This window comes from Carlito syrichta, unplaced genomic scaffold (assembly GCF_000164805.1).
Source record: "Carlito syrichta isolate Samal-C Ts95f unplaced genomic scaffold, Tarsius_syrichta-2.0.1 Scaffold288890, whole genome shotgun sequence".
Lineage (NCBI taxonomy): Eukaryota > Metazoa > Chordata > Mammalia > Primates > Tarsiidae > Carlito > Carlito syrichta.
The window spans coordinates 237,335-253,290 of NW_007232986.1; the positions used below are offsets into that span (position 1 = coordinate 237,335).

Below are 15,956 nucleotides of genomic sequence, written 5' to 3' on the forward strand. Positions count from 1 at the left end.
AACAGAGGCTCTTCCCAAGCCCCCAAAGTCTTATCCCGTGTCTCCTAGCACCCTGTATGCAGTATGTACACAACGGGACTTGATGATGTAATCAACAGAGCCAAGCACAGCTGAATGGGAGGAGCTGGGAAAACACCAACTCCAAGTCTTGAAGCCCTCTGTCCTACATCAGACACAGAAGTGAGGACATGAGGTAAGTCTCCATGCGGGAGAATGCTGGCCCCACTGGCTGCCCTGGCACAAGGACCCATCACGGACTCCTGAAGCAATTGCTGCCTCCGTTGAGCCCCTCCGCAGGTCCTGACCCCTGTGGTGGTGAGCTGCTGTGGAAGAGATCCACCCTGATGGCCCGGGTCTGCTCCACCCAAGTGACAGGTGACCTCTGCCCAGAGGAGGATTTAAGAACTGAGGAGTCAGAGAGCCAACCTGGATCTCTTGCAGGGACTTAAGACACTGGTGTGAAAACCTGTAGCTGCCATGGCTGCTCCAACCCACGTGGACTAGGACAGAGACTGCGGAGGCAAGAGGCTAGTGAAAGGATCTGGGGCAGGGGTCCCGAGACGGTCTGGCTTCCGCATCAGGGCCAGTGGGTGGTCATGGGTTCCTCACTGGGCTAAATTGAGCTGCTGCTTCTTCCACAGCCCTGGTGAGTTCCAAAGGGCACCACACATAAGCAGCTCAACGTGGACATAAAAGCACAGCCATTGCCAAAGCAAAGCCACTCCACCAGCCACCTAGAGGGACAGGGAGCCCACCACCAAGTCTGCAAGAAACATGAACTGTCCCGTCCCTGAACTGGCCAGGTGCCACCCAAGGGCAGACCTGAAGGAGAAAGCCAGATCTAACTGGGAGGCGAACCAGGAGAGACGAAGACCAGCAGCATCTTCCACCCACGGCTCACAAGCGCAGTGGGGGTGAAGTGGTGGGGGAGGGGGAAGTCCAGTCTGTGACTGGTTGATGAGTCCTCTGGGAATACTAGCTGAAGTGCACCCTCTGTGCTTTCATTATTCGGCCAGTGGTGGACAGTGAGCCAGCCAGCTCTTGAGTTCCCGTCCCGATAAAAGGTACATTAACCTGTTTATGGGAAAACTAAAAACGAACTTGGCTTTGTGAGAGTAGTCTCCTCTATCTATTCCCCTTTCAACATATGCCCTGCATAATAAGAATATACACGGTGGCCATAAGGTTAGTTTCACTACTCCATTCAACATAGCTAGGTTAACTTGTTGGGTGTTTTTCCCTTTAAAAAAAAAAATCCTAGTCAGAAATACCTGATCACCCTAACATTGCATTCATTCCCAACCCAAGCAGGTGTGATCGTCTGCAAGACGCATCTGGCTGCTGAGACAAAAGCAGATGGGCCCAATACTTGGAAATTTCGCATTTATTATAACAAAAATTATGACATGTCCATTTGTGCATTCTGCTTTAATATAACTCTGGGTATGTAAATGGTCTAATGGATCTCTATACAACCATGCTGATTGTGGCAGCAGTAAGGAACACAATTAAAAAGTGTCTGTCAAAGTCAAGAGGCTGGGACAGGAGAGGAAGAAGCCGGGCTCAGGGCCTCTAGGGCGCAGGTCCTTATCCAGTGGTCTGATCCACCTTCTCTGGACAGAAACGCTGCAGCTGCTCAGGCCCTCATTCAGTGGAGTAAGGTGAGTTGTGAAGTGGGCAGGGAGGAAGAGAAAAGTCAGTTACTTAGGCTGTGTCCTTCTGCCAAGACTACAAAACATCTTAAGCATCACTATACAACACTGAGCTATTTACAATAGAAATTTCTCAATCAACTGTTCTCTCAGAGAAAATTAGTGAATCCCAGTGACTTAAGTCACCTGACAGAGTAAAGCAACTCCTAGGAGTTAGTCTCCATATTCTACAAATGTCTATCATTTTCAAGACAAAAAAAGCTTCCCCCCCAAAGAAATAGAGAATTACAATATTATTAAATCATTTAGCAATGGCAACCTGCCCTGTCTTCAAACGAAACAAAAAGCCATTTTAAAAAATATTACATTAACATTAACTGTTTCTCTGTAATATATTAAACCTTTTGTTCTTTGTTTTTACATATCTGATATGTTAGGGGAAGAAGTTAGCAAATTTAAATCATACTGTAAAGCGTCACTAGAAGAAAAGTGGTCGTTATTTTAAAAAACCACCAACGGAAAGAGAACCTACAGATTAGCTGCAAAGACAGGCTGGGGACAGTGTCTGGGACAAGGACGTGGCGCACAACCCCTGGTTTAACGTGAGCCTGGGAGACTCTTGCCACTCGGTCTTTCTTGGCTGGTTTATTGTGTTACACAGTGCTCGCGTGGGTCATAGTGGCGTGTCGTAGTAGTCTGGCAGCTGGTCCAGCTGGTAGTGTCGTGGCGGCGGCGGCTGCAGCTGTGGGGGTGCTGGCGGTTGTTGCTGCTCCTGGTGATGCTTCATGATCTCTTTGACTTCCTCTTCCAGCTCGGGGGGTATGATAAACTGGTCATCAGGATCCGGCTGGGCCGGGGCAGCGAAATAGCCTCCGGGCTTCCGGAGAGGCACGTCTGTGGCCACCTCTATCACGTTGTGGCTCCTCTCCTGGGGTGCGACAGAGCCGTTGGCCCTCCGGCGCCCCATGGTCCCCACGGCACAGAAATCTGCCTTCCTGGGCAGACCTGGCTCGTCCTCGTTGGCGCTGATGACAATGCCCTCGTCACTGGCCTCAGCCGGCACCTGAAGCAGGTGCTGCTGTTTCTCCTTCTCCTTGGCCCGGCTGCAGTGGATGTCCACTTCCACTTCCACCCGGCTGCCGTTGGTGAAGACGCCCTCGATGGGCTCCTCATCATCGCTGTCCAGGCCGTTGTCCGAGAAGGCGCTGGAGAACGTGGCGCTGGACAGCTGGCGCTGGAAGGAATTGGAGAGACAGACCGGGTGGAGCATGCAGCGCTGCTCGCTGGGGTAGGCCGGGCTGCTCTCATTCAAGGCTCCGGATGGGGGCTCGTCAGAGGCGGTGGACCCCACCTCGCTGCTCATCTCAGAGGTTGAGAGCTCACTGCTGATCTCAGAAGCCATGCCGCTGCTGGAGGACGGCACGCCCAGCCCATCGGAGGGCCGATCCTTGATCACCATGTTGACCGAGGGAGGGAACATGCCTGGGCTGGGCGGCGGCACACTCCCGCCAGTGCCAAGCTCACAGCAGCAGAAGCTGTCCTCGGTGACACTGAGCTGCACCACCACAGCACTGATGCTGTCGTGGCAGCCGTAGCTCTGGGCCAGGGTGCATAGCTTCTTGGCAGCCGCCAGGGCATCGGGCACGTTGCGCACGGCTTCCACAGCCTCCTCGATGGACAGGCTGTCCCACAACCCCTTACTGCCCAGGACGAAGAACTCGTCCTGGGGTGTCAGGAGCACAGACTGCACATGAGGGCGAGGTACCACGCTAGGGTGAAGGAAGGTGTAGCCCAGGATGCGCGTGGACTCGGTCACTCCGTTCACCTTGCCATCCTGGAAGAGGGGTTTCCAAACAGACAGTTAGCTCAGCACACCTGTGGCCACCGCACAGTCCCGCTGGGTACCCCGACTGTAGGACCACAGGGAAAGTGTCGGCTGGCCTACAAAGGGAAGAAGTGCACACCTTGTCATGAGTAGCTAATGTGCACCTGTTGTCAGAAACCCCAGGTAGTGGGGTCCTGGGCAGGTAAGGAGCAATAGGGACAGCAGGGAACCAGGTTTATTTGCATTATTGGGACCGTGTTCACACTAGGTAGCAAGCCCTAATGTGAACACGGTCCCAAGTGGTTTCCCTAGAGCAAGCCATAATCTAGCCTTTATAGCAAGCATGGTTGGCTAGCTCTTCCAGCAAACTCTCAGGACCTGAGATAGAGGGCCTTCCGAAATAGCCAGTCTTAAGCAAAGACTCATGAGGAAGGGACATTGCAAGAAAATGCCCTCATGTCTTTTATCACTCTCCAACAGTAGACTGAGCACGAATGGCAGTAGTGTCTGAAGGTCTAGGAGAGGGAACAGACACCAAGTACTGGTGGAGAAAATCTTAGTGTGACTCGCTGGGTAAGAATGTTCATGTTTGGAGAAGCAGATGCTAAAGAGAAGCTGCCAATTCTTATAATTTCCTTGAACCTGATTTCCTGGTGGCAAAGTCTACTGGCTTTTGTTCAGCTGAGCTCATGCCATTTAAATCAGTAGCCAAGTTCCAGATCAGATGCCAGCAAAAAAGATCTGTAGGTTTTTGTTTTTGTTTTTTTTTGGAAAAAACCTTATGTACCTGGCTTGTTCTTTATTCTTCAAGTTTGAGGTCCTCAGGTCCATAATGTGCCTCTACAAGTCCCTGGTTTTATTTATTTTTATTTTAAATATGTGGGGTACAATTCAGGGTCAGGTATACAAATGTTCATTATGCAGGTACCCTAGTTGATGAGGTGTGCTCCCCCACCCCCGGCAGTTTCCCTCAACTGCCAATTCTGCCCCCACCTAGCCACCAGCGGTTCTAAAACCTCTTTCCAGAGAAGGCTCCATTATGACAAATGCACCTTCTAGTGTGTGTCTAGGATAAGCACGTGTTTTTTCCAGAGAATGTCCATTTCCTTTTCATTCCTTCTACTTTCCTTTCTTTGGGATTTTGCAAGGTATTTGCTGGTTATAGGGGGCCCAGCCTCAACCCCTCACACAACCTTGCAAGCAAACAGCATTTCTAGAAGTCAGATTAGTAAGATAGGGCTTCAAGCATGATTTTAAACTCTTTTGATTCTATGGATGTAATCTGCTCCCAAAGCATGGTATTTGGCAAAAACTACTCTTGCTGTCCTGCCCACCCTTTAGATTTCTCTCGAACAGAACCAATGGCTTTTTTGTATTTGTGCGTGTGTTTTGAGGGTGTGCCTCGAGGTAGAGGTGTAAGAAATGATGAAACTACCTCACTATTGAGTGTTGAGCAATGCAGACAAAAGTGAGGAAGAAGACAGGTGCAGACAACTAGGGAAGTCTGATGCACAAACCGCTATTTATGTGGCAGAAACCACTAACTGTCCTGTCCCATTTGGTCTAATGCTAAGCATTTAATTCAACATATTCTGTGAAACATTAGATAGTCTTTGCTCTCTAACATAGTGTCTCCCATTCGTGTTAATCCTTTCTGCTCCCACAACAGGCAGAACTAGAATTTACACAGACTCATTTCCACAGAAGCCCACAGAGTGGCTTGGAGTCTTTCTGCATTCTTCTTATGCCCTCATCAAACTCTGTCTGGAATCAGTCTTTTTTACTACTGGACTATAAACTTTCATCATAGTCTGCCTCAAACTATTCACAGGTCTAAGATTTAACCAGCAATACAAGACTGAAGAGTTCTTGAAGGCAGATGTGTAGCTGCAGGGATCACTGCCACATCCCCACATCATTTGTCAGGCACCTGGTGGGTGACTGACACTGCAAGGTGAATTTAGTGGATGGAGAAGAACCTGGAGGACATTTTGGAAGCTTCACAGATAATGACTATTGTCATAATGTAGATTTACTTCGGGGTTACTCAACAGCAGCACTGTCAACACTCTGGGCCAAATAACTGTTGTGGGGACTGTCCTAAGCCTTGTAGGACGTTTAGCAGCACTCTGTCCTCTACCCGCTGCAAGCCAATAGCTCTCTCCACCCCAGCTGTGAGGACCAACAATATGTCTCTGTACCTTGCCAGAGGCCTGTGGGGGGCAAACCTGCCCTGGTGGAGAGCCACTCATTGCAAGAGAGCCACTCACTGCATTACTCAAATGTAGCACAAGGTAAGAACTAAAAGAACAAGTAGTTACAGATACACAGGCATTCACAGTCCACAAGTCATACTAGCCTTGTATGATAGGACAGATATGAGAAAACTGAGGCTTAGAGACATTTAAAGGCCAGAGCCTGCAAGTGGCAGAGCTAAGCTATGGACACCAGCCGTGATTTAGGGGATAGAGCCCTCAACCACCGAGCCAGCCCTGTGCAGAGTGGCTGAGGGGGATCACGTGGAATCAGGTCCATGAGGCTCCCAGCACCATTCCTGGTACAGAAGCAATCGATAAATGGTTGACTGTTCTATATATTATAATGTCTTTAGTATACCATGCAAAGAATTTGTTTTGTGATATTATGGAATTGGAATTCTAACTTCAAAAGCAGTTTCTGCAGGGCAATACTCCCTGGTGGTTTCTGCTATGACCTGGGCCTCTCCTGCCACCACCCTGAGGAAGATCCCTCCCCTTCTCACCTCAGTGATGATGGCCTTGTGCTGTTTAATCCTCTTTAGCTCTTCTTCACAGCTCATGACATAAGATCTGGACAGAGGCAGCGGTTTCCCATTTCGACAGAGAACTGTCTGGCACCTGCCCACATTAGCAGAGGTTAAGGTGAAGGATCCTCCCGGGTCCACAGGGTCATGCTTGATATGACAAAGGACAGCAGCACCTCCGAGTTTCTGCCCAGCAGTTCCAAGTTTCCTGGAATCCAAAGAGAGGAGTGAAAACCCAAACATAACCCATCACGCGCCAGTTGAATTAATTCAACAGGACAACTGTACCACTGAATAAGGCCAGGAGGGAAACAGATCAGGGAACTCGACTCGGCCTCTTTCATCAGGTCTCAGAGGAAAAGAGCCCCTGGAATCTGACTTCACACACATCCACACCGAGAAACGTCTGCTCACTACTGGGAAGTAGCGTCACTTTACTACTACCAGGCACAGGAGCTGGTCTGGAATGCAGGAGCCCCTGGACTGCTGTGAGCCTGCTCCCCCCATCAACACACTGCCCTATCCGCACACTCCAAACACAGCAGGAAAATGACCACTTCTTTCTTCACCCACATGTCTACCTTCTCTCTGCTCCCAGGGGAGGAACACTAACGAGACCATGTATATAAAAGCAGGAATAAGCACTTCACCCACTGGCAGATACACTTCAGAATAACCTCTCTGCCCATAATAAGGATGTTTTCTGGTATGAGCCTTTAAGTAGTGGGTTGTTCACATTCTTGGCCTGTGTAGTGAAGACCTTCTAGACCAGTACGATCTGTTCTAGAAAATTCACAGAAAGAAGAGTCCGGCAATCAAACACCAAGTGCTTGTGCTTTATTCTTTTATTCATGACCATAAATCTATTAGATGTACTAATAAACACACAAAGCACCTGCATGTTAGAAAATCAAAAGGGACAAAGAACTCCTATTATATGTTCCACAAATTGTAATGCCTCCGAGGCCCCTGCTGTTCCTGAGAGGTACAGGAGCAAGACAGCTAGGAAAAACAGCCTCCCTTGTTTTATGAGAGGGAGATCCCCTCCAAAAAATAATTTCTTTTTTGGGAACCCATTGGCATCAGTGTACCAGCTAGCATTGTTGTGAAAGGCTGCATTTGGTTTCAGTGTATTTTTTTGGGAGATTCTTTCAGTGTGACGAGTGTACCTGCTCACACTGTGATGAGTGTTCAACAGTTTGGGACCAAAATTGGCACGATCCCTGGTTCCCCCCTCCCCCTTCCTATTCACCTGCTCTGGCCCCAAGAGACTTTTGCTTGTTTCCCTGGATGAAAAAAGTCCTCAAAGGGAAATGTTTTGCCAATGTGGAAAAGCTAAAACAAATAACAGCAGAAGCACAAAAAGGCATGAAAATTGACAAGTTCAAAAACTGTTATGAGCAGTGGGAAAAGTGCTCATAACAGTTAGGTGTGTTGCATCAAACGAAGAGTACTTTGAAGGTGACTGAAGTTTAAATATGTAAGAATAAATACACAGTTTTTTATAAATAAATTCTGGTTTTGTTTGGATTCCCTCTCATACAAGAACAGATGCGTAAGTGCTGTCCGCTCCTAAGAGGTGTCTAAGGTAAGCAAATGAAAAGAGCAGTGATGGAAACCAGGTTGCCTAACTGCATATGAGGCGATCTTGCACAAAGAACATATTTCCCCCAAGGACCTAAAAGCTCATCACCCACCTCATACCCTATTAACAAACAGAGAAAATAAGAAGCACACAAAAACCTTTGGAGATGAGCCTAAGATCTGGGTCTCTGAACTCCTACTTCCAGACATCTACAACCAAATATGGCTCTATGTCTTTCCAAGGCAGTTCTACTTTCTCTCTTCCACAGGTACAATGATTTGTAAAAAGTACAGTTAGTAATCGGAATTCAAGGTTCTCAGTTTTTAATCCTCATACAATGCTTGAGGGTCCATAAAAAGTAGACCTCTTGGTGGGTTGTGAAGGGTATGTTTGTGATGTGTGTATACACGTGTGCATCTGTGCGGGTGATATATGTTTGTTTGTTTTTTTTTCTAAGACATGATGGTGGTAAAAACAGGATGTGCCTGGTATTTAGAACATTCTAGAGTTTTGCTGCCGGAGGTCAAATCCTAGATGCACTAACCACTGGCTCTTGGAGCACTTTGCTTCATTTCCCTATTCCTAAGTTTCTCATCAGTAAAATAAGAATAGTAACATTACCTATCTATCTAGTAACAATTTATAACATGTAAGGTATCTAGAACAATGACTGGTACACATTAAGGTCTCAGTATATATTCGCTACCATCATTGTTCAATCGCTAGGTGCACATGCTCATTGGAATCTGAAAGACACAGGTGAGTCCAGCAGCAAGAGCCATCCTGGGCCTGCCCCTGCTGAGCCCTCTGAGAGGAACCATGACTCAGGTCCAACTCTAAGGCTGCTCTGAACACCATTCCTCAGCAGACACTTCTAGCCCTGTTACAAAGTTACCTCCCCTAGCAGATTATCAAGGGAGAGAGAGCAGAGGAGAGGGAAGATCATCATTGTTCCCAAAACCTCTGGAGCACCAGAACACTTGTCACTTCTGAGTTCCACATGAGTGAGTATGCAGTTCAATATTTACAGACAAGCAATTCTTTTGCAACCTATGAAACCCTGATGGTGACAAGAATATACAATTATTTGAGTGAAAGAATTCTTTTTAACACTCAGCCTGAAGTATTACAAACAACATTCCACATTTTCTTTCTTTCTTTTTTTTTTTAGAAAGCAGGACTTATTTAGAGGACAGGAAAGCTTCCACGGTGGGAGGGGACCCTAAGGGGTTGCCCCACAATTTCTTCAGTAGCCTCTGCTGCAGGTGGAGATCTATGCAATGGCCTAGGATTCTACTAGCAGCACTGCCTTAAATATTTACTAAGGGGGAAAAACAATATATAAAGGATGATTTAACTCATGGCCTAAAATCTGACTATATCAATTTCACAAAGATTTGTACTACCTCAAACCAATGATAGTATTCCATAAGGCTCAAAAAACTGGGATAGAAACAGCCACCCACAAGAAGGTCGAAAAAGCTTCTCATGTAATTTGGGCAGAGAGGGAAGGTACTGCAAACAATATGGTGAAAATCTGGCTATCGATACTGGTCTGTGAGGTCCAATTCTCAAACTAAAGCCCTATCATAGCATCAGCCTTATACAAAGTTGTTTGAATATCAGTATGTCTCAGACTGGAGCACAGTCCATGCCTGATGCTTGGGCAACAACAAACTTGCCCAAATGCATCTTGATACCCATAACCAAAAAACACTTTGAGGCCGGGCTCGGTGGCACAGCCTATAATCCCAGCACTTTGGGAGGCCGGGCGTGGTAGCGTGCGCCTGTAGTTCCAGCTACTTGGAAGGCTGAGGCGGAAGGATTGCCGGAGCCCAGGAGGTCAAGGCTGCAGTGGCTGGGAGTGGCCACTGCACTCCCGTCTGAATGACAGAGTGAGACTCCAACTCAAAAAAAAAAAAAAAACACTTTGAGATGACTGGGCATCTGTTTTTGTAACTTGACAGCAAACACTCAAACCTCAAGAAAGCACACAGCAGGGAATCTGAGTGTTACCTTTGCATAACAATGAATGTATTGACCATGTATTCTTCTTCATTTTTTGTTTTCTGCAGCTCTTCAACTAAAATGTCACTCATGGTGCACTGAAGAAGGTAGGGTATCTCCACGTTCCGGTCTCCATCAAACACACCATACAGGGCTTCCCGGTTGTCACAGAAGTTATTCACCGACAGGGCTGCAACACATAATCTGCAAGGCAAGAACTGGTCTGTGCTGGGTCTACTCATTTTCCCTTCTCCATGCTCAGGCCGACTTTCTTTTTCCCCTCAGATTTGTCTATTCCACTTTTGTCTCTTTCTTCATGACTCCAGATAGATGAAGACTAGGTAGGTAAAGTGACCCCAGTAATTTATATCAGCCAATTCTGATAAGCAGAGAAGGATGATTAAGATACTACGCTTTAGGCCGGGTTCGGTGGCTCAGCCTGTAATCCCGTGCTTTGGGAGGCTGAGGTGAGTGGATTGCCTGAGCCCGCGGGTTCGAGACCCGCCTGGGCAGCGAGACCTCATCTCTATAATAAATCAAAAAATTAGCTGGGCGTGGTAGCGCGTGCCTGTAATTCCGGCTACTCGGAAGGCTGAGGCGGAAGGATCGCCGGAGCCCAGCAGGTTAAGGCTGCGGTGGCTGGGAGTGGCCACTGCACTCCAGTCTGAGTGACAGAGTAAGACTCCAACTCAAAAAAAAAAAGATATTACGCTTCCCATAAGACATCCTCCATCTTTCTCTTCTGATAAGTTTATTTTAAAAAGGCAATGAAAGACAGGGAAAGGGAGGCTGGGAGACAGTGGAAGATTATGAATCCATATCCACACTTTCATTCAATAAACAGTTATTACGAAGAACCTTCACATTCGGCCAAAAGAGTGACAATTAGAACACTGGGAAAAATATGTAAAACATATGAAAAGTATGTAAAAATAGAGGAAAAGCCTCAAATGGATATATGAAAAGTCTCAAAAGCAGAAAAATTAAATGAAACAGCATTCAGACACCTGACATAGGAACTGAGAGCTTGCTGTCCGCCCAGCTTCCTCCTGGGCAAAACATCCAGGCTGCACACAGGAAGAAAGACCCAGGCTGTGTGGTTTCCCCACACTGAGCAGACAGAGCTGGAGCTGAGGGAAGACGCGGTACAAGGTGGAATTCCCAGGCAGTACCCTGGGGAAGGAAGCTGCTCAAGGTAGGTGCGGAAAATGGAGACTCTCCCCACTCCAAGTTCAAAAGAGTCAAACTGTTTCCAAAGTAACTTAACTGTGTCCCAGGAACTATCCAAAATGAAACAGAGAGAGAAGACTGAAAAAAAAAAAAGCCTGGGCATTAGTGAGTGGTGAAATAACTTCAAGTAGCCTAATATATGGGTAATTGGAGTCCTCAAAATTAGAGAGAGACAGAAAACATTTCTGAAGAATTAATGGCTGAGGCTGGGCTCGATGGCTCTGCCTGTAATCCTAGCACTTTGGGAGGTTGAGGCCTGAATCCACGGGTTCGGGACCAGCCCAGGCAATTTGGCGAGACCTCGTCTCTACAATAAAAATTAAAAAATTAGTCGGGTGTGGTAGTATGCACCTGTAGTTCTGGCTACTTGGAAGGCTGAGGTGGAAGGATTGCCTGAGCCCAGCAGGATGACACTGGGGTGACTGCAAGCATGCCATGACGCTCCAGCCTGGGCGACAGAGTGAGACTCCCAACTCAAAAAAACAAAAAAAGAATTAATGGCTGAAAACTTCAAATTTGATGAAAAATATACACCTATAGATACAAGAAGCTCTACAAACTATAGGCAAGAGGAATATGAACACCATCGAGGCACATCAAAATCAAACTGCTAGAAACCAGGAGCAAATGTGGGAGGATGGGGGAAGGGGACATGAATGATAGCTGATTTCTCACTGGAAACCTCACAGAAGACAGGGAAGCAACATCTTTAAAGCACTGATGGAAAAATACTAGAAAACAACCTAGATTTCTCAGTCAGTAAAAATAGCTTTGAAAAGTTGAGGTGAAATAAAGCCATTTTCAGATGCTCAAATAAAAGCATTTGCTACTAGAAGCCTGGTGCTACAAGAAATGGAAAAGGAAATCCTTGAAGCGGAAGAAAATGATACCAGATGGAAATCTAGTTCTACACAAAAGAATGAAGTGTACCGGAAATGACAAGTAGGTGAGTAAGAATAAAAATTTTCTTATTTAAAAAATCGCTTTAGAACAGTGGTTCTCAATAAGGGCGATTTTGCCCCCAGGAGACACTTTGATTGTCACGATTGAAGGGACACTGCTATTGGCAACTAGTGAGTGGAGGCCAGGGATGTTACTTAAACAACCTGCAAAGCATGTGACAGCCTTGCCCTGATCGCAACAACAAAGGATCATCTGGCTCAAAAACCTACTGAAGCTGAGAAACACAGCTTTAGAAAATAACTTACTTAAGTAAAAATAACAATGTGTTTTGAAGTGTCTAACAAATGTTGAAGTAAAGCATGACAACAACAGCACAAGGACTTGGACATGAGAAGCAGAAGTACATATTTGTGAGGTTCATACATGGGAAGTGATATTAATATTATTTGAAGGCAAACTGTAGTAAGTTAAAGAAAATACTGTACACTCTAAACAAACCAGGCACCCACATACGAAGTAGAATTAATAAGAACAAATAATAAAATCAAATTGTAAAAAATACTTAATCCAAAAGAATGAAGAAAAAGAGGACAAAGGAAGAACAGATGACACACACAGAAAACAACAGTAAGTTGGATGGTTTAAACCTAGCCACACCAATAATTTCATTAAATATAAATGATCTAAATACTACCCTAAATGACAAAAATTCTGACTGAATAAAGAAGCAAGATGAACTATATCCTGCCTATAATAAATCAATTTTAAATATAAGCAGACAGCTAGGTTAAAAGTAAAACAATAAAAAAAGGTATGCCATGCTAACACAAATCTAAAGAAAGCTGGAAAGGTTATACTAATATCAAAGTATATTTCAGAACAGAGACTATAACATGAATAAAGACAGTCATTCACAGTGATACAGGAGTCAGTTTATCAAGAGGTCATAACAGTCTAAGTGTTTACGCACTGATAACAGAACTCAAAATGCATAAAGAAAAACCTAATAGGACTACAAGGAGAAATAGACTATCCACATTTAGCATTTCTCAATCATCCACAGAACAAGTAGACAGAAAAGCAGTAGGAATATTTAAAATTGAGTAACATTATCAACCAACTTAATCTGACATGCCATCCAACAACAGCAATTTTTTATAAACATACATAGAACTTTTACCAAGAAAAGTCATAATCTGGATCAAATAAACAAATCTCAGTAAGTTTAAAGGATTCAAGTGATACAAGGTATGTTCTCCAACCAGATTAGATAAATTGCTTAGAAGGAAATTTACAACTCTAAATGCTTACATTGCAAAATTAGAGAGCTCTCAAGTCAACCATCTAAGCTTCCACCTTAAGAAACCAGAAAAAGTGAAAAAAAGAAAGCAAGTAAAAAGGAAATCATAAAAAAATGGATAATACACACAAAAAGAAAAATGATATAAAAAATCAGTATTTGATATTGAGAATATCAACAAAGTTGATAAACCAAACCAAATTTATCAGGAAAAGAGATAAAACATAAATTATCAATATCAGGAATGAGAGAGGGGAGAGAGATCACTACAGATTCTATGGATATTAAAAAGCACAATAAAATATTACAAACAAGTTTATGTCAATAAATTCAAACACTAGATGAAATGGACAAATTCCTTGAAAAACACAAATTACCAAAGTTCACTTACAAAGAAAGATATCATCCTATATTAAACACGCTGTATGTTTAGTTAAAAAACCAAAGAAAATTCCAGGTGTGGATGGCTTTATTGGTGAGTTATTCTAAACATTTAAAGGAGATATGATAAAATTCTATACAAACTCTTCCAGAAAACTCAAGAAGAGAAAAACACTCTTGAACTCATTCTTTGAAGTCTGCACTACCCTGATAAAATCAGACAATAACATCAATAAGAAAACTACAGACTAATATCTATCATGGAATATAAACATCCTCAACAAATTACCAGCAAATCAAATCCAGCAGCATATAAAACGGATAATATACTATGACAAAATGAACTTCATATTGAAACTGCAAGGCTGATTCAACATTCTAATCAATCAATGCAATTAACCATACCAACAGACTAATGAAGAAAAAAATACATGATCATCTCAATTGATTCAGGAAAAGGCATATGACAAATATGATATCCATTTATTTCAAAAACTCTTCAGAAACAAAGTATAAGAAGATAGTTTTCTAAACTTGATAAAGAGTGTCTGCAAAAATACCTTAAGCTAACATCATACTTAATTGTGACTGAATGAATTCTCACCAAATAAGTTATATACATAGTAAGTAAGCATGTGGAAAGATGCCCAGCATTAGGGATGATTAAGAAAATACAAATAACACCTATAAGCAACTGTTTGCAATCTGTAGCATTTTAATTTATAATTGCTAACATCTTGAAACAATCTAAACAGCTTTCAAATGGCAAATGGATAAAACAAACCATAATACACCCATGAAATCCTATTGATATATGCAACAATATAGATGAATCTCACAGCACTGTATTAAGTGAAAGAAGTCAGACTGAGCAGCTACACAGTATATAATTTCACTTACATGACATTCTGGAAATGGCAAAATTAATGAGATAATAAACAGATAAGGAGTTTCCAGGGACTGGGGGTGGGGAGAAGAACTGACCAAAAAAAGGGGCATGGGTAGATTTGGGGAGGTACTAAAACTGCCCTATAACTTGATTGTGGTGGTGGTTATACAACAAAGTTTTTTCATCAAAACTTGTAGTACTTTATACTAAAAGGTTGGATTTTACTTATTATAGCTTATACCCTCTTACTGTACATAAATCAAAAGAAAAATATTAAGCACCTGCTATCTATCATGGCTAAATACCAGCGATATAAACTTGAAAATAAAATCTCTGCCTTCAAGGAGTTCAGGAATAAATAGCAGTAATAACCATTTTCATTAATAATAATAGTAGCTATCACTTAAACAGGATTCACTACCTGGCACACATTGTTCTAAGTATGTCATCTATATTAACTTACATGATCCTACAAGAACCCAATGAGGACAGGCAGTATTTTTTTTTCTCATTTTACAGAAGAAAAAATTAGGCTGTAAAGAGATTGAGAAGCTGTTTATGGTCACACAGCAGGTAAGCGTACAGCCCAGATTAAAAGCCAGGCAAGACTGATTCTTTTTTTTTTTTTTTTGAGTTGGAGTCTCACTCTGTCGCCCAGACTGGAGTGCAGTGCAGTGGCTGCTCCTAGCCAACACAGCCTCAACCTGCTGGGTTCTGGGGATCCTTCCGCCTCAAGTCTTCCAAGTAGCTGGAACTACAGGCGCGCGCTACCACACCCGGCTGATTTTTTGATTTTTGTCGTAGAGATGAGGTTTCGCCAAGTTGCCCGGGTGGGTCTCGAACCCGCGGGCTCAGGCAATCCACTCACCTCGGCCTCCCAAAGCAAGGGATTACAGGCTGAGCCACCGAGCCTGGCAAGACTGTTTCTCATCTCAGCACCTTGAAATTCTTGCCTCCATTACTACAAAAAAAAAGTTATCCCAAACTAATAGAAATTAATGGCAAAGTTAAATTTCATAATCATCTTATAATTAAATTTTCCTTCTGTAAGGTCCTCTTGCTGGTCAAAATGAGGCAGTGTGAAGGAGAGAGAAAAAATACAGTAATCTGTGCTTTAAAAAAAAAAGTACATAGCCGGGCTCAGTGGCTCAGCCTGTAATCCCACGCCTTTGGGAGGCTGAGGTGAGTGGATTGTCTGAGCCCGCAGGTTCGAGACCCGCCTGGGCGGCAAGACCTCATCTCCACAATAAATCAAAAAATCAGCTGGGCGTGGTAGCACGTGCCTGTAATTCTGGCTACTTGGAAGGCTGAGGCGGAAGGATCACCGGAGCCCAGCAGGTCGAGGCTGCGGTGGCCGGGAGCGGCCACTGTACTCCAGTCTGGGCGACAGAGTGAGACTCCA

The 15,956-nt window shown here is 44.2% G+C and overlaps 1 protein-coding gene across 1 annotated transcript in view; it reads right to left on the reverse strand.

Moving 5' to 3' along the window:
- Positions 1–1,366: 1,366 nt before the first annotated feature.
- The window catches only part of LOC103256061 (PH domain leucine-rich repeat-containing protein phosphatase 1-like), a 22,862-nt gene continuing 8,272 nt past the window's right edge, over positions 1,367–15,956 (reverse strand). Inside the window, exons 4-6 of the mRNA XM_008053941.2 lie at positions 9,861–10,055; positions 6,239–6,467; positions 1,367–3,486 (exon numbers count right to left, since the gene is read on the reverse strand). Coding sequence (XP_008052132.2) covers positions 2,326–3,486; positions 6,239–6,467; positions 9,861–10,055 — 1,585 coding nt within the window. The 3' untranslated portion in view covers positions 1,367–2,325. The remainder of the gene's footprint in view (positions 3,487–6,238; positions 6,468–9,860; positions 10,056–15,956) is intronic.